At 39.9% G+C, this 17,997-nt stretch overlaps 1 protein-coding gene across 1 annotated transcript in view; it reads right to left on the bottom strand.

Moving 5' to 3' along the window:
- The window catches only part of EXOC4 (exocyst complex component 4), a 793,839-nt gene that overhangs the window by 144,421 nt on the left and 631,421 nt on the right, over positions 1-17,997 (bottom strand). The window contains exon 13 of the mRNA XM_024737973.1: positions 2,904-3,059. Coding sequence (XP_024593741.1) covers positions 2,904-3,059 — 156 coding nt within the window. The remainder of the gene's footprint in view (positions 1-2,903; positions 3,060-17,997) is intronic.

The following is a 17,997-nucleotide window of genomic DNA, read 5'->3' on the forward strand; positions in this document are numbered from 1 at the left end:
AGGGAAAAATGAACACTTTCTCCAACAAAAATTGAAGGAATTTGTCTTCAATAGACGTGCCTTACGAGAAATGTTAAAGAAGTTCTTTAGGGAGACTTGGACCTACATTAAAAAAGGAAGAGAATTAAAGAAAGAATAATTGAAGGTAAATAAAATCTTTTATTTCTCTTACTCTTAATTGATCTAACAGGTAACAGTTTGTTCAAAATAATAACAGCAACATTATGTACAGTGATTATAGCTTATGGATAAATGCAGTGAATGGCAGCAATGTTATAAGGGATGGGAGGAAATAATTGGGACTACTTTGTTATAAGGTACTTGCATTAGTTATAAACGTATATTGCAAATTCTAGGGCAACCACTAAAAAAAGAAGTTAAGAAAAAAAGAAATATGATATATATACTAAGAGAGGAGAAAAAGTGGAACTATACAAGACACTCAGTTAAAACCAGACGGCAGAAAAGCACAATCCATTGTTTTAAAAATCATTAAGATTGCCTCCATTAAAATGAAAAACTTCTGCTCTACGAAAGACTCTGTGAAGAGAATCAAAAGACAAGGCATACACAGGGAGAAAATTTTTGTAAAACACCTATCAATTAAAGGACTGGTATCCAAAATATACAAAGGACTTTTAAAGTTCAACAATAAGAAAACACATCACCCAATTTAAAAATGGTAAAAGATCTGAACAGATATCTCACCAAAAATATATATATAGTTATTAAATAAGCATATGAAAAGATGCTTAACATCATATGTCATTAGGGAAATACAAATTAAAACAATGAGATCACTACACACCTATTAGAATGTACCAAATCCAAAACACTGACAACACCACATGCTCTCGAGGATGTGGAGCTGCAGGAACTCTCATTCATTGTTGGTGGGAATGCAAAATGGTACAACCACTTTGGCAATTTCTACAAAAACTAAACATACTCTTGACATACATCAATGTGATCTAGCAATCACATTCCTTGGTATTTACCCAAGTGAGCTGAAAACTTACATCCACAAAAAACCCTGAACACGAATGTTTATAGCAGCTTTATTTATAATTGCCAAAACTTGGACGCAACCAACAAATCCTACAGTAGGTGAACGAATAAACAAATTATGGTATGTCCATACAATGGAATATTATTCAGAGATTAAAAAAGAGCTACCAAGCCACCAAAAGACATGGAGGAACCTTAAGCGCGTACGGCAAGGCAAAAGAAGCGAATCCGAAAAGGCTATGTATTGTATGATGCCAACTATATGACATTTAGGAAAAGGCAAAATTACAGAGACAGTTAAAAAAAAAAAAAAAAGGTTGCCAGGGGTTGGAGGAGAGGAAGGCTGGGGTGATTAGGAGGAGCACAGAGGATTCTTAGGGCAGTGAAACTATTATTCTGCGTGATACTGAAATGGTTACCTTCACTGTAACCAATGAATGGGTACACTCATTATACATTTCTCAAAACTCACAGAACGTACAACACAAAGAGTGAACCCTAATGTAAACTACAGACTTAGTTAATAATAATGTATCCATATTAGCTTGCCAATTTTAACTAACATACCACATTACTGTAAGATATTAAAAACAGAGGAAATTGGGGGGGTGAGGGTGAGTGATGGGATATATGGGAACTCTGTGTTTTTCACTCAATATTTTCTGTAAACCTAAAACTGCTACCTCATGCAAATAAAGTCTATTAACTAAAAAATAAATTATGCACATATAATATAGTTTTCTTATAACAATATAACTAGCTGACAAGTTTTTCTGAGATAATGTGAATGATGAGGAAGAAACCATAAACAGGAAGACTTTAGGTTAAATTACAGGCGAACTTTTGAGTCTCACGATTTTGAGAAAGTTTTAAATGGCACTATAGCAATTTTTCATAATAAAATGTCGGTAAAAATATGGCACCATAGTGTACGGATACGGTTAACTTTGTGAACGGTAAAGACGTATTTATCTCTAGTTGCAACTCACATTCTGAGAGAGATGAGCTCACAGTTCTATGATGACTTAAGAGTCAAATATTGGTCACTACTTCTTTTATTCTTTTTCTGGTCTTTGCTTCCTTAAAGTGCTTTTACTTTATTTCTTTTCTTTCTTTTTTTTTTTTTTTTACTATTTATTCATTCACGTGGATAGCAAAAGACAATAAGAATAAACTTACTTCTAATGTGACAAAATACTACCTCCACTTTTTCCCCTACTTTACACAGCTCTAAAATGACAGAGGTGAAAATATTTCACTGTGGCAAGCGAGCCATGTGAAAATGAGTAGCTTCATCAAATTAGGCTACATTTTCATGGCTAAGTAAGAAATTTAAATTGTGCAAAGGTAAAAGTTGAGTGATAAAGTTGAAAGCGAGACCTTACTTTTGTCAAAATAAGTAGAAAACAACTGGATACACTATACATGAACAAACGTGGGAAGCACATATATATTTCCGGAAAGTTCAACTAACAGTTCTGTGAACTAAAGAACATGCTAAGAACAATTGTAACACACTTATGGGCAGGTAATTGTCATGTTTCCAAGGTATGGCACAAAACAAGGGCCATACAGCTTTGTTGAATAAATAAATGAATTAATGAATAAACTATGAGCTTCCCTAAGAAGGGAGAATGACCTACAAAGTAAAAAATATTTTAACTTGATTTAGCAATGCTCCAAATTTGATTCACATCAATCCCTTCCTTCTAAAGTTTTGAGCACAAGCCATACTTGCACAGGAAATGAGGTGTACAATAGAAATGGACTTTACTAAGTTCAGTTCATTGCTGTTTGATATTTAGAAATGGTCAAAATTTCATGTAGGAAAGAATTAGCTAAATGGGTATTTTTCTTCCCATGTTTAGTACAACTTAGAAAATAGACCATTTTACCTTATGAAATCTTCTTCCTCTTCTCTCTTTGGCCTCAGCTGTTTGGGTTGAGCCATGTTAATCCAGTTTGGTAGAGATTTCAAGAGCCTGCTGATATCATCATCTTTTGCCCAAGATGCACTGATGACAAGTTTTTCTTCTGACTGGACGATGCCCCTAAACACGACCAACAGAAAAGACACACTTCAGGACACTGCCTGGCTTCCAGTTAGCATTTTCCATCCACCTTTGCTGCAGAAAAAAAGATACCACGTCCACCTCTCCTATTAACATAATCCATTATCTAGTTGGAAGCATGACATCCGTGAATAGGTCACTTTTGTGGGAAACATCATTCCTAGATTCCATTTTTAGTTTCTTCATTGTTGAGTAATTATGAAACTAATAATATTAATTAGTTCCCCTTATCATAGTTAATCCCTTAGAATAAATGAAAGTGTATGGGAGGTTTGGGGGGTGGGGGTAGGTAGGGATTCTTTCGAGAAAGATGTTGAACAAATAAAAAGTGGGTTAACCATACAAAAGAATGCAATTAAATAATTGCACAAAAACATAAATGATACCTGAAAGGTGATGGAAGTGTTACAAAAAGTTGGTCTCTGACCTCTTGGTTTAAACTACCAATTAGCTCTACTCGAAGGTGTTTTTTGAACCATGGATACCCCTCTATTCAAAGTAAATCTACCATCACAGAGAAATCTTCTGCCCCTGATGTAAGGCAGAAAAGTCTTTGATTATTGCTCTCTCCAGTGGGCTTTGACAAATGACCTAGAGTGACAGGCTTCAACTCCTTTAATAGGGCCCATGGGTGAGCTATTAACACGGCTCTTTCCAAAATGTACTTGTAAATTCACTGTAAACGTTCAATTTCAACTTAACTAAGAAGCTTCCCTTTCTGTTCAACATTTCTGTCACTATAACTAATTTCAATGGTCTAAAAATCCCCCTCAGCAATTCTAGGTGACGGAATGACATTTATCTATGATGGGATTGCTAATTAGCTGGCTAGTCCTCTGAAGTTGACCAAGACTATAGGAGGTTTTCCCCTCCATCACAGGCAGGAATTTATGTTGGTATAAGGGTTATACTGAAGAACATCATGTGCTTCTAAATATACAATATATACACGGTGTATATGCTTGGATGTACGGTAAAATCTCCTTTACCCAACAGACAATTAATGTTTGTAGACAGAAGTTGTTGATGCCTAAAAACCTTGACTCATGACAACCTGACTTGAGGGAACAAGATTTCATGATGTAGGGAGCAATATTGCCCTGGTAATCTGAAAATAAGCTAGAACAAATAAGAGAACCATAGTTGAATTCTTCTAACTCACTACAAGCAAAAGTTTTCTAATAGTAACTATGGTCAGCAATACAAAAATTAGACTACAGAACCTTCTTCCCTGGGATCTCTCAAATTACCCTGACTGATATCTTCCATTTCTGTTTTTTCTTTGTTATTTTCTTGCATCTTTTCTCAATATTTATGGATTAATCCCACAATATAATTTTTACACTCTTATATGTGGGGTGCCGGATTCAGTCTTACAGAATGGCACCATCTCAAATTTATGCTATTCCACAGCAGAAGAATCCTCAACATTCTTTGGCATTCTTTTTACCTGCCTCTGATCGACCTCCTCTCTCGTTTGCCCTATGGCTATTTTTAAAAAATATATACATATTTTTTGAATTTTATTTATTTTTTTATACAGCAGGTTATTATCATTTTATACATATTAGTGTATATATGTCAATCCCAATCTCCCAATTCATCACACACACACCCCACCAGCTTTTCCGCCTTGCTGTCTAGAAAAGGGAAACCTCTTCACTGTTGGTGGGAATGTAAAGTGATACAGCCACTATGGAGAACAGTACGGAGGTTCCTTAAAAACTAAAAATAGAACTACCATACGACCTAGCAATCCCACTACTGGGCATATACCCAGAGAAAACCATAATTCAAAAAGACACTTGTAGGACTTCCCTGGTGGCGCAGTGGTTAAGAATCTGCCTGCCAACGCAGGGCACACAGGTTCGAGCCCTGCTCCGGGAAGGTCCCACATGCCGCGGAGCAACTAAGCCCGTATGCCACAACTACTGAAGCCCATGCACTCTAGAGCCTGAGTGCCGCAACTACTGAAGCCCGCGCGCCTAGAGCCTGTGCTCCGCAACAAGAGAGGCCGCCGCAATGAGAAGCCCGCGCACGGCAATGAAGAGTAGCCCCGCTCGCCGCAACTAGAAAGAAAAGCCTGTGCGCAGCAACAAAGACCCAACGCAGCCAAAAATAAGTAAATAAATAAATTTATTTTTTTAAAAAAGACACTTGCACTGTTCACTGCAGCATTATTTACAATAGCCAGGTTATAGAAGCAACCTAAATGTCTATGGCTATTTTTTAAACCTTTGTCCTTTCTTTATCTCATTGCTTATCCCCCCCGCATTCTTCCCATCCGCCAAAGAAAGGAGGAGACCTAATTATATACTTTCAAACATCCCACCTCCGATCCCCCACAGAAATACTTTCAAATCTGTTTCATTCTCCACTCCCAGTAATCCCTCTACCTAGGCTCTGGGGGATCCTTTCCCCACCCCGCAACGATCCCCCCCGCCTTTTTTTCTGCATATTTAGGGTCTCAATATATTCCTCAATCCCGTGTTAATTTTTTAAATGAATGAATGACTGAATCTCTTTTTTTTTTTTTTTTTTTTTTTTTTAAATGTGGCTACTGGAAATGGGGGATACTGGTGTAGAAAGTGGCAAATTGGTGAATGAAATAAGATAGTCCAAGAGAGGTTCATGTGTATATGAGTGTTTAGAGTATCATAAAAGTGACATCTCAAATCAGCAGGGAGAAAATGTGGCTACTACCAGGAAAGTCAAAATTCCATAGGTGGCTTGCATTTGTGCTTCACATTCTATTTCTATTGGATGGTGCTGTGCTGGGCTTCCTATTTTACTTAAATGTCAATCAACAGGGTTCCGCACACCACAGGGTGTCCATACAATGGGATGCCATGCAGTCATTGAGAAGAATGAAGTAGATATCTATGAGTAATTTTTGCGGTACGCGGGTCTCTCACTGTTGTGGCCTCTCCCGTTGCGGAGCACAGGCTCCGGACGCGCAGGCTCAGCGGCCATGGCTCACGCGCCTAGCCGCTCCGCGGCATGTGGGATCTTCCCGGACCGGGGCACGAACCCCTGTCCCCTGCATCGGCAGGCGGGCTCTCAACCACTGCGCCACCAGGGAAGCCCCCGAATCTCTTTCTTGATCTAGCATTTGTCTCTAGTAAAGCTCCTCTCTCTCCTTCACACACACCGTCATCAAATGAGTGCAGCCTCCACTCACTGACGTTACTTTCTCACCTGTTGTTCACTTTTTCAACTCATGAAGTCTCCCTCCAGGATCTACTCTATGATTTAACCCATCTATTCCTTCTTGCAAATTTTTCAATGATCATATGTTTTACTTCTAGACAAATGCACTAGCTTCCCCCTCCAAACTCTCCTGTGCTTGTATTATGAATTCTGTTCCTTCTTTTATCTCTTTGAATATTTTAAAAACAGTAATTGTAAAGTTCTTTTTATGTGTCCCTGTATTTTTTGGTAATTCTTTGGATGCCAAATGTCCTATCAGCTGCATTTTCCTTCTTTTCTCATGATGGTGAGTTTTCTCATGTGGTCTGCTCTGCTGGTCTGCAAGCTCTACCTCAGTGGGACATGTCCTCTGTAGGAATCCCACATTTGCCCTGCATTTTGGAGATGTCACTCTTAGGTGGGTTGCATTTGCCTCTCCTGGATCCTAAAGGTTTCACCAGTTCCAGATAAGATTTTAAGATTCTCTTTTCCTTCCTTGTCTTGGCTTAAAATTTTCTCTCCCTACATGGGTGGTACAAATTGAGGTCCTCACTTGCACATGTCACATATGTAGGATTCTGATTTCTTTTAGGGGCCACTTTTCTACTCTAAGTAGAGTGGCTCATTCTCAAGCACAGAGTTTTCCTGGTTCCATTTATAGGTGGAAAAACCCCATGTACAACTTCTGCACTGATAAAATTTCAGGCCACGCAGGTGTTAATATGCTAGGCCCCTACTGGGTCTTCATCTCTGCTATGGTCTGAATGTTTGTGTCCCCCCAGAATTCACATGTTAGAATCCTACCATCAATTTGACAGTATTTGGAGGTAGGGCCTCTAGGAAGTGATTAGGTCATGAGGGTGGAACCCTCATGAATGGGATTAATGACTTATAAAAGAGATCCTACAGAGTTCCCTAGCCCCTTCCGCCAGGTGATAATGCAACGAGCAGTCTGCGACCTGACTCTTCCAGCACTATGATCTTGGACTCCAGCCTCCAGAGCTGTGAGAAATAAAATTTTGTTGTTTATTAGCCACCCAATCTTTGGTATTTAGTTATAGCAGCCCAGACAGACAAAGACAACCTCTATATGTGGTCCTGATACCTTTGTGGGCCTCTCAACTTCAACATTTGCTTGTTGCTATGGCTTTTGGTTCCTCCTTCATTTGAGGCATGTGGAAAATTTTCTTTCTTTTGAATTTGGTTACATATTTAAAATATATTCTTAAAGATACATATTTTTATCTGGACTTTCTATGTATTAGGAGTAGGAAAAGGGTTTCCTAAATCTATCCACTCCACGCTTCTAACTGAAGTCAAAATTCAGTATTAAATCAATTGCATTTAGGGTTCTAGAACCACCGGTTCCCTGACACTGCTGTACCAATCCGTGGGTATTTCTTTTACTTTATACTCTGATTACTCAGAAGCATCTGATACTTTGGAATATTACTCCTTTGGTAACCACATCATCATCTTCTCCTAAGCTCTTGCTTAGCCGAACTGAGGGTTCTTTTCCTCTGTCCATACTTTACATGTTGGTATTCCACAGCATTCTGCATGTCTCACTTGGGCAATCTCATCTTCTTGCCAGACGTGACCCACCTGTATTCCAAAGACTCCCAAATTAATATCTTCAGGGCTGCCCTCTCTTCTAAGTCTCGGATCTGCATATACAAAGGTTAACAGGAGAACTGAACTTGCAAGTCCTACCAGCTATTTAAATTAGAGTCAGAGGAGCTCATTTATTATCCACCTTTCCATCTCCCACTGAACATCTAGTATTCCCTATTTTGGTCAACAGTCCAACCATCCATCCTGTTATTTAAGTCAGGAACTCGGAGTCATCCTCATTACCCATAGATACCATAACCTCCCAATTCCATCTGCTTAGTAACTTATAAATCTGTTGTTTCCTGTCCAGGTTCGCTGCCCTTAGCCTATATTTAGACCCTCATCATTTTTCACTTGGACTTGGCAGTAACCTTATAACTGGGTGTCTTGCCTGGAGCTTCAAGACCATCAGTCCAACTCACCAAATTAGTCAGAAGAATCATTTTTCTAAAATTGTACAAATGCAGTCATGTTTTTTCCTTCTTAGAATTCTTCACTGATTCCTAATTCTAAGACCAAGTCCAAACCTAGCAAGGCATGAACATCTACCTTTTCAACTTCATCTCCTGCTACTGCTTTCCTCTTTTGTCTCTGTTCACTACTCCCAGTCAACACCCTACCTGCAGTGAGGATTCTAATGGTTTTTGAAGGGGATATACTGTTTCCTGCTTGTATGTATTATCTCTGCCCAGAGAGCCTTTTTTCCATCTTCCTTGTTTGCCTCTACTGATCAAACATTACCTCGGCTCTTCCCTTGGGACAGCTGAGTCCTTTCTTTTGTACCATATCACCTTTTACCTGAGGTTTTCAATCTTGACTGCACCTGGGGAGCTTTAAAGAAAACAAAAAAGTACTGGACGCCCAGGCCACTTCTAAGACCTAGTAAATCAGAATCTCTGGGGATGGGACCCAGGCATCAGAATTTTTTAAAGTTTCCCAGGTGATTCCAATGTACGCTCAAAGGTGAGAACCACTGCCTTACACACACCTCTGCTCTCAGTGGTCCTACCACACTTCTTTACAAGTTGGCATCCCCTACTAGATGATGAGTTCTCCGAGGACAGAGGTGATTTCTCATTAGCTTTTGGCTAGCGCCTAGCACAATACCTGGTATTTGGAAAGTGTATAAGAACTGAACTGGACATAAAAATAAGCCCTCTTCAGTTTTAGGAGACTGGGTAACTGATTAAGCTAAAACCATTTTAGTGGTGTTCCTTTACTATTTCTCTGCACTGAACGACTTAGGTGAGCCATCAAGCCATCTGGCATTTTGACCAAATTACAGATCACTTTGCCATGGTCTCTCTATACCTGTCTGAATTCAGTACGAGTCAGAATAATGAATACAGGTGTGTCTCCTTCTGGAAAAAAAAAAGTCCAACATAAAAAAGTCCTGACTCAAGACAAATGAACCAAGGAGTGATTATTGTCAAACCTTCCCCTTCACTTATTCATAGGTGGCCTATTACTGGACAGTCTCCTCAACACCTCACTTTCTCTGGGAGGACTCTGTTGACTATGTCAGCCTACAGTAATCTTCCCCTTTGGAAAGCAAATGAATAAAAGCCTTCCTTTTATACTTACTGTTTATAACCTCATAATTAGGACTCTGTCCAACACAATGGGTTGGACAAACTATGGTCTGTCTGTCAAATCTGCCCCATTAGCTTACTTTGTATGTGTTGTAAGCTATGAATACGGTTGACATTTTTTAATGTTTTTTTCTTAATCTAAAGAAGAAGAATATTTTGTGACATGTAAAAATTATATAAAAGTTAAATTTCAGTGTCCATAACTATAAAGAACTGTGGCTGACCGGTTCAATTCCTCTTATACCCACACTACAAGTCAAATTCTGCCCCACAGAGTTAGAAGTCCAAACCCAACTCAGTTTTCTTTGAGCCCATGCATCCTGGCCCCCATCTGCCCCAGGGTTCAGGAGACAGTTTGGGTCTGTACATGTGAGATGGTACTGTACGTTTTCAGGATCTAGAATTTTTCATTTTAGCACTCGCTGGAATGAAAAAATTAGCTTAGTGGGATACTATGTTAAAGGTACTCACATCATTTACTTATGTATTTTTTTAAGACTGGTTTAATTCAATAATATGGTATTATATTACTGCCTTCACTAATATTCATAGATCCTGTCTTATTAAAAAACAGTAATCCAAATTAACTAGCACGCTGCCTACCTATATATTGCCCTCAACAATAAATTATTAATTCATATTGTAATGAACATCAATCCCAAAAGCAATTCCAAATATTCTGATTTGAAATATTAGCACTGATTAGCAACATACGATTACCCTAAAGGGAATTTTTCATTCAAATGGCAAAGTTCCCATCCTAACTAATTGCATTTATTAGTTTATAATTTTGAGATAAGTGGGATTACGTGGGTTACAAAATTCCAGGATATATATAAATAGCCTCAAAAAAGGAGAACTAAATCTACAATAATTATTCCACAAGAGGAGTAGGGTCGATCATCACTACCAGGACCATAATCTACTAATTAATTCACAGCTCAACGGGCCACAGACAGAGCCATCTGTGAAACTATTTGTACCTGTTCCCAGGAGGAAGAGGAAAATAGGTATACCTCTTGGAACAGGTGATAAGGCTGCTATGGGAAGAGTCCATCCTCTAGACACAGCTGAGTGAATTTCATTCAGAAAACATCTGCTGGTGTCTACTGGCTCCGATGTGCACTGCTTCCTCTCTGGAACAGTTGGGAAATCCAAGTGTGCCTGGTCCCTGGATACAGCTGGGGTGCTGAGTCTTTCATTAGGTAAACAACCAGGGGCAGGTGGGGCTAATTGGATTCAACTGTTTGGTGGCAGCCCGGGCATGATGTTTACTTTCCCAGACTGAATCTTTCAGACACTTCAAAAACTAGGAGCCAAGCTAGATAAATAAACCCGGGACAAGGCTGGTCCAAATTAAGCTACTGTAGTCAATTTTCAACTGTGAACGACTGGACCTGTAGCTGGCCAAACCGCAGTGCACCGTCCAGCAACACCGTGATCATGACAATGACGGATGCAGAAATCAAAGCTGGTACTATGCTGCTGATTAAAACAAAACAAACACAAACACAAACACAAAACTAAAAAATCTCTTAAGATAAGATGGAGCAGAATAAATAGGAAGAGCAAAGAAACATCAGGTTGTCTTTCACATCACACTCATCATACAGAGAGCTTTATGCTATGTATTTCTACCTTGGAATCACAACTTAAGAAACATCTGATAACTCTGGAGATGGTTGATGGGAAACAGAAACAATTCAAGAGGACCCAGGGAAAAGGACTTGGAATTTCAGAGCTTACAGCAGGTAACCTTTGGGGATAATTTAATACAACCTTTAAATAGAGAAGCTCTCATATGAAGGGTCATAATTGTTTGATATTTAAAAAACCAAGAAGAAAATAATCATAGAGTGGACCAAGAATGTAAAATTTCTGAGAAATTTATTTTGTTTGATACTTGATTATTTTCTATTAATGAGTGTAAAAATCCAATAAGGCAGGACGTTGCTTAGTTTATTCACTTCTAGACTCTTAGCTCTAGAGTAACGATGGACTCGGGAAATGCCTAATAAATAATTACTAAATAAAGTAACAGACTGAATGAATGAATGACTGGTATTACTGAAGCACAAAACATCAGGGATGTAACAGATGGCATAAAAATACTTTTTTGCCATCTTCTTAGGAAATATCAACAATATTATCAATGAATTAATTTAAAGGTAAATAATAACAAGAACACCACTTACAGCAACAATAAATAACATTGGCTGAGACTTATTTAGTATTTACCACGAACTAGGCATTCTTCTAAGCACTTTACATATACTAACTCTTTCAATCCTGATAACAACCCTGTGTGGTAGGCACTGTTATTATTCCCATTTGACAGATGATATACCAAGTTACAGAGATTAAGTAACTTTAGTGGCTGATGAGGGTACAGCCTGAACTGAGCCTACAGTGACTGTTCTGGAGTCTGTGCTCCAATTATAATGTCTCTCTGAACTATCTGAAACTTTGCTTGAGTTTCCCATTTCCTCTTTAATTCCACTGCCTCTTCTTTGGGCTTCAGAGCCAGACTTAGCTCCTCACGCACGTACAGCCATCTGCATACTCTGTGACCTGCATACTCTGTGTTCATACATAAATGGTATGAACCTTTCTGAACCTCTGTTTTCTCATTTGTAAGGTTGGGAGAATCTAACCTTCAGAAGTGTTGTGACTGACGAGATGAATTGTTGACTATAAAGTCCCCTGAGCAGTGACCATGTACTTTCCAGAGAGTGTATTTCCATTCTAGTCCAGTTTGCTTTGCTTCAAACTGACGGCAACTGGCTCCTCGCTGATCACGGTAGACTGAGTTAGGTGCGGGGAAATTAAGACTGGCTGTTGCTAGGGAATTCGTGGGACGCCTGGTTGGGTGGGTAGCATCTGTATTTGGCAGGAAGGCAGTTGACGGGCACTACAAAAGTAAAGCTATTCACTTGATCAATAAACATGAGGGAAAGGCCTGAATGCAGATATCATGCTAAATGTTGGGACAATTATGTGGAAAAAGACATAGTAACTTCCTTCTAGAGCCCCAGAGTTGAGATCAGTAACACATACGTGAATCACTTTGGGGACATTTTTGAACTACTCTTGCCCAGGCCCAGGGCCCTGTGGGCCTAGTGTGGGAAATCCAGGTTGTGTGTTTTAAGATCTCCCCAAATAACTCTGATGCGAGTCCACAGTTGAAAAACGGTATTTGAGAGAGAAAGACATGTAAACCAACAACTGATCAAGTAACACATAATAAAGAAAATTTAAATTGCAATACACTGGGATAAATATCAAAATAGTTACGGGTAATAAGTTACAGGAGCACATAATAAAAGCTCTCATTTGCTATGAACCAGATACTGTACATATTTTATAAATGTTCTTTTGTATCTCTTCACTATTTAATAAAAATGAATGTATCAGTGGTAGGTGAACCAAGAGAGTGGGTTGCTTCAGTTTGGTTCATATAGCACAGTTGGTTCATATAGCACAGTTTCAAGCGACAAACCAGAAGACAGGCTGGCATGGAGCTTGCAGAGGGTTTCTCTGGCATACGCCCTTGGCTCTTCTGAGGTTCAAAGTTATTTAGTTGGCAAAGACAGCAAGGCCAGCTCAACTAGACTCTCATTCATTCAGGATCCTGGTCTCTGTCTACACAGGAAACCCAAAGGGCTTCACAAGCCGTCACAGCCTACAGTGTCTAGTCTCTGCTCTTTGGCACAAGGGGGCCACTGAGACCTTTTAAAGATACCTCTCTGATGACAGACGAGGTAGGTCACCTTCTTTCCCAGGACCTATGACGGTGCTCCTGTACTTAATACGGGAAGTTTAAAAAAAAAAAACAACTCTTTTCTGCTCATTCTTACCCAACTACATTGTCCACCCCAGTCATTTTCATTTCTCATGTGCCAGATCTGGTTTCTGCCATGGCCGATCACAAGTTTATCTCCACGTCGCTCTTCCTTCATGCCCTGGCATGAGTTCTCAGGCCTCTTTGGAGAAGTAGTAAAACGTGGACCCTGGGGATGGTTACACCTTCCCCTAATAAAACCATGTTTGTGTCTTATATCAACTGAGCCTCTAAGATTAGAAGATGTTTTATTTGTATTTTCTACCAGGCCCAACACAATGCAGGAAGGCAAAAAAAAAAAAAAAAAAAAAAAAAATTGATTGATGAACTGATGCTAAATTGGAACAGACAGAAACTTTAAAAAACTGTGATTTTCCATTGTCAAATGACTATTCTGGGACACATAAGCTGCTGCTCGTACCTGAGGACAAAGAGGACGACAAAGGGAGAGAAGCACTCAGCTTGGAAGTAGCAGACCAACAGACCAACTGCCTGATCACTAATGCAGAGCTCCAGAGAATTCGCAGCTGAGTTCTCCTTTAAGCCCCAAGGAGTGTGACTAATTAAGAAAAAGACTTCTAGTCCTCACCTCACTTTTAGGAAACCTCTCTTTATCCAAAGCACGTAACATGACATCATTATATAAAACAGGCTTTCTCTCCAGAGTGAGGGGCTCAGAGAAAGGTGAGATGTTTTTGACCTTTCCTCAGATCTTCAAACTCCCAGTGGACACTCAGGTTCTCATGGTAAACTTGGAAAACATGCCACCTCTCAGCAGAGGGCATTGTGAGCTTATGGACTGGATCCTTTCAGTAAAAGATATCTGCTGAGAAAGAATCGGATGGAAATGTTTCCCTGCAGCCTTCCTCCTTCCCCAGTGTTACAGCATTTTGGATCATTTGAATTGTATATGGATTTCTATTTAAGTCAGTCATTTGCTGGCAGCAAAACTAGAACATTTCCTGTTTTTCCTGTCACTGTAATCAGGATTTGGCTGTCCAAATTAGGACTGCCCTAATTACTCCTCAGCAGGTGCCAATCTGGGGGAGGGCAACAAATGGGAAGAGAGGAAGTAAGGACACTTTGCATCTTCAGACTCATACAATGAGGAAACACTTTCTTCCGAGCCTGGAAAACCTGATTAAGTAATAGGTAAAAGGCACCATGGGGTTATATGTTGTGTGCGTGCGCACGCTGTTGTGTAACAACTACGTAAATGATTTTCTATTTAATTCCCTTCAAAGCTTCACAGAATTACTTTTCCCAACCCTGAGGTAAATTCATCCAGGGCCTGTAATTCAGCAACTGTAGGAGACTACTACAGATAATACCCTGTATAAGGAATGATGTGATAGTGGGCACCAATAAGTGGACATCATTCCAGAGAATTTGGCCATGAGGGACACCAAAGCGGTAGAGTCTCTTCGGGGAAGGATCATGATGCTTGATGACCACAATATACCAAGAACCAAAAGCAATGGGTATTTTCCAAGAACTGGGAGAACACCAGTAAGAAATTTAAGTCTCTTATAGAGTGGATGAGGCAATATAGGGTGTGGTCATAGATGGTAGTAAAGGTAATCTCTGTCATCATCCTCACTGTCATTACCAAAATAGCAGCTAATCATTTGGGAGGTGGGGCTTAATATTTTGTTAAAACAGTTCTAAAAGGTTAACATTTTCGAAACAATCCTATGAGGGAAAAACTATTATTATCTTTTTTCACAGATGGGAAAACTAAGGCACAGAGAGGCTGAGCGGCTGTTCAAGGTCATATAGCTAATAGGTGAAAAAGCTGGTATTCAAATTTAGGCCCCCGAGACTTCTCTCGAACTAGAGTCTGGATTTATTGTTAGAAAAACACATGAGATCTTGAGTTGAGCGTCCGGTGAGGAGCAGCTTCAGTGCACGCCCGAAGCTGAGCCATTTCACGAGGAACTCTGGTCTGAAGGGCTGGGGCAAGGCCTCTGCACGGGGCCTGCTATGAGCAAGTGAAACAGACTAAGCACAAAGAGAAAAAAGGTGGATGGGCTAGGCCAGAAGTGAGATTGCCAGATTTATGTCCTTTCCAGATGAAATGTGGATCCTCTAGCAACAGGAGTAATGGAAGATTTCCCTAAATCTGCCTTTAAGCTTTTCCTTGATTGATCTGTGTGACGAGAGAGGACCTTCAAGATGGCAGAGGAGTAAGACGTGGAGATCACCTTCTTCCCCACAAATACATCAAAAATACAGCTACATGTGGAACAAGTCCTACAGAGCAACTACTGAATGCTGACAGAAGACCTCAGACTTCCCAGAAGCTGTGTGGCTGACAAGGTCTTGGTGCTCTGGCTGGCTGTCAGGCCTGAGCCTCTGAGATGGGAGAGCTGAGTTCAGGACACTGGACCACCAGAGACTTCCCAGGGCCATGTAATATCAATCGGTGAGAGCTCTCCCAGAGAACTCCGCCTGAACGCTAAGACCCAGCTCCACTCAATGACCGGCAAGCTCCGGTGCTAGACACCCCATGCCAAACAACTAGCAAGACAGGAACACAACCCAACACATTAGCAGAGAGGCTGCCTAAAATCATAATAAGTTCACAGACACCCCAAAACACACCACTGGACGTGGTCCTGCCCACCAGAAAGACAAGATCCAGCCTCATCTATCAGAAAACAGGCACCAGTCCCTTCCACCAGGAAGCCTACATAACCCACTGAACGAACCTTAGCCACTGGGGACAGACACCAAAAACAACAGGAACTATGAACCTGCAGCCTGCGAAAAGGAGACCCTAAACACAGTAAGTTAAGCAGAATGAGAAGACAGAGAAATACGCAGCAGATCAAGGAACAAGGTAAAAACCCACCAGACCAAAAAATGAAGAGGAAATAGGCAGTCTACCTGAAAAAGAATTCAGAGAAATGACAGTAAAGATGATCCAAAATCTTGGAAATAGAATGGAGAAAATACAAGCAACGTTTCATAAGGACATAGAAGAACTAAAGAGCAAACAATGATGAACAACACAATAAATGAAATGAAAAATTCTCTTGAAGGAATCAATAGTAGAATAACTGAGGCAGAAGAATGGATGAGTGACCTGGAAGATAAAACAGTGGAAATAACTACCACAAAGCAGAATAAAGAAAAAAGAATTGAGGACAGTCTCAGAGACCTCTGGGACAACATTAATGCACCAACATTTGAATTATGGGATCCCAGAAGAAGAAGAGAAAAAGAAAGGGACTGAGAAAATATTTGAAGAGATTATAGTTGAAAACTTCCCTAATACGGGAAAGGAAATAAGCAATCAAGTCCAGGAAGCGCAGAGAGTCCCACACAGGATAAATCCAAAGAGTAAACACCAAGACACATATTAATCAAACAATCAAAAATTAAGTACAAAGAAAAAATATTAAAAGCAGCAAGGGAAAAGCAACAAACAACATACAAGGGAATCCCCATAAGGGTAACAGCTGATCTTTCAGCAGAAACTCTGCAAGCCAGAAGGGAGTGCCAGGACATACTTAAAGTGATGAAAGGGAAAAACCTACAACCAAGATCTCTACCCAGCAAGGATCTCATTCAGATTCGACAGAGAAATTAAAACCTTTACAAACAAGCAAAAGCTAAGAGAATTCAGCTCCACCAAACTTCTCTAGGCAGGAAACACAAGAGAAGGAAAAGACCTACAATAACAAACCAAAAATGATTCAGAAAATGGTAATAGAAACATAGATATTGATAATTACCTTAAATGTAAATGGATTAAATGCTCCAACAAAAGACATAGACTGGCTGAATGGATACAAAAATAAGACCCGTATATATGTGGTCTACAAGATACCCACTTCAGACCTAGGGACACATACAGACTGAAAGTGAGGGGATGGAAAAAGATATTCCATGCAAATGGAAATCAAAAGAAACCTGGAGGGCTTCCCCGGTGGCGCAGTGGTTGAGGCTCCGCCTGCCGATGCAGGGGACACAGGTTCATGCCCCGGTCCGGGAAGATCCCACATGCCGCGGAGCGGCTGGGCCTGTGAGCCATGGCCACTGAGCCTGCACGTCTGGAGCCTGTGCTCCGCGACGGGAGAGGCCACAACAGTGAGAGGCCCGTGTACCAAAAAAAAAAGAAACCTGGAGTAGCAATTCTCATATATGACAAAATAGACTTTAAAATAAAGACTATTACAAGAGACCAAGAAGGACACTACATAATGATCAAGGGATCAATCCAAGAAGATACAACGATTGTAAATATTTATGCACCCAACATAGGAGCACCTCAATACATAAGGCAAGTACTAACAGCCATAAAGGAGGAAATCAATAGTAAGACAATCATAGTAGGGGACTTTAACACCCCACTTTTACCAATGCACAGATCATCCAAAATGAAAATAAATAAGCAAACACAAGCTTTAAATGACACAGTAAACATGGTGGATTTAATTGATATTTATAGGACATTCCATCTAAAAACAACAGAATAACTTTCTTCTCAGGTGCTCATGGAACACTTTCCAGGATAGATCTTATCTTGGGTCACAAATCAAGCCTTGATAAATTTAAGAAAATTGATATCATATCAAGTATCTTTTCCAACCACAATGCTATGAGACTAGATATCAATTACAGGAAAAAACCGTAAAAAAAACAAACACATGGAAGCTAAACAATACACTACTAA

The sequence above is a fragment of the Neophocaena asiaeorientalis genome, unplaced genomic scaffold (assembly GCF_003031525.2).
Source record: "Neophocaena asiaeorientalis asiaeorientalis breed wild unplaced genomic scaffold, Neophocaena_asiaeorientalis_V1.1 scaffold364, whole genome shotgun sequence".
NCBI classification, from domain to species: Eukaryota; Metazoa; Chordata; class Mammalia; order Artiodactyla; family Phocoenidae; genus Neophocaena; species Neophocaena asiaeorientalis.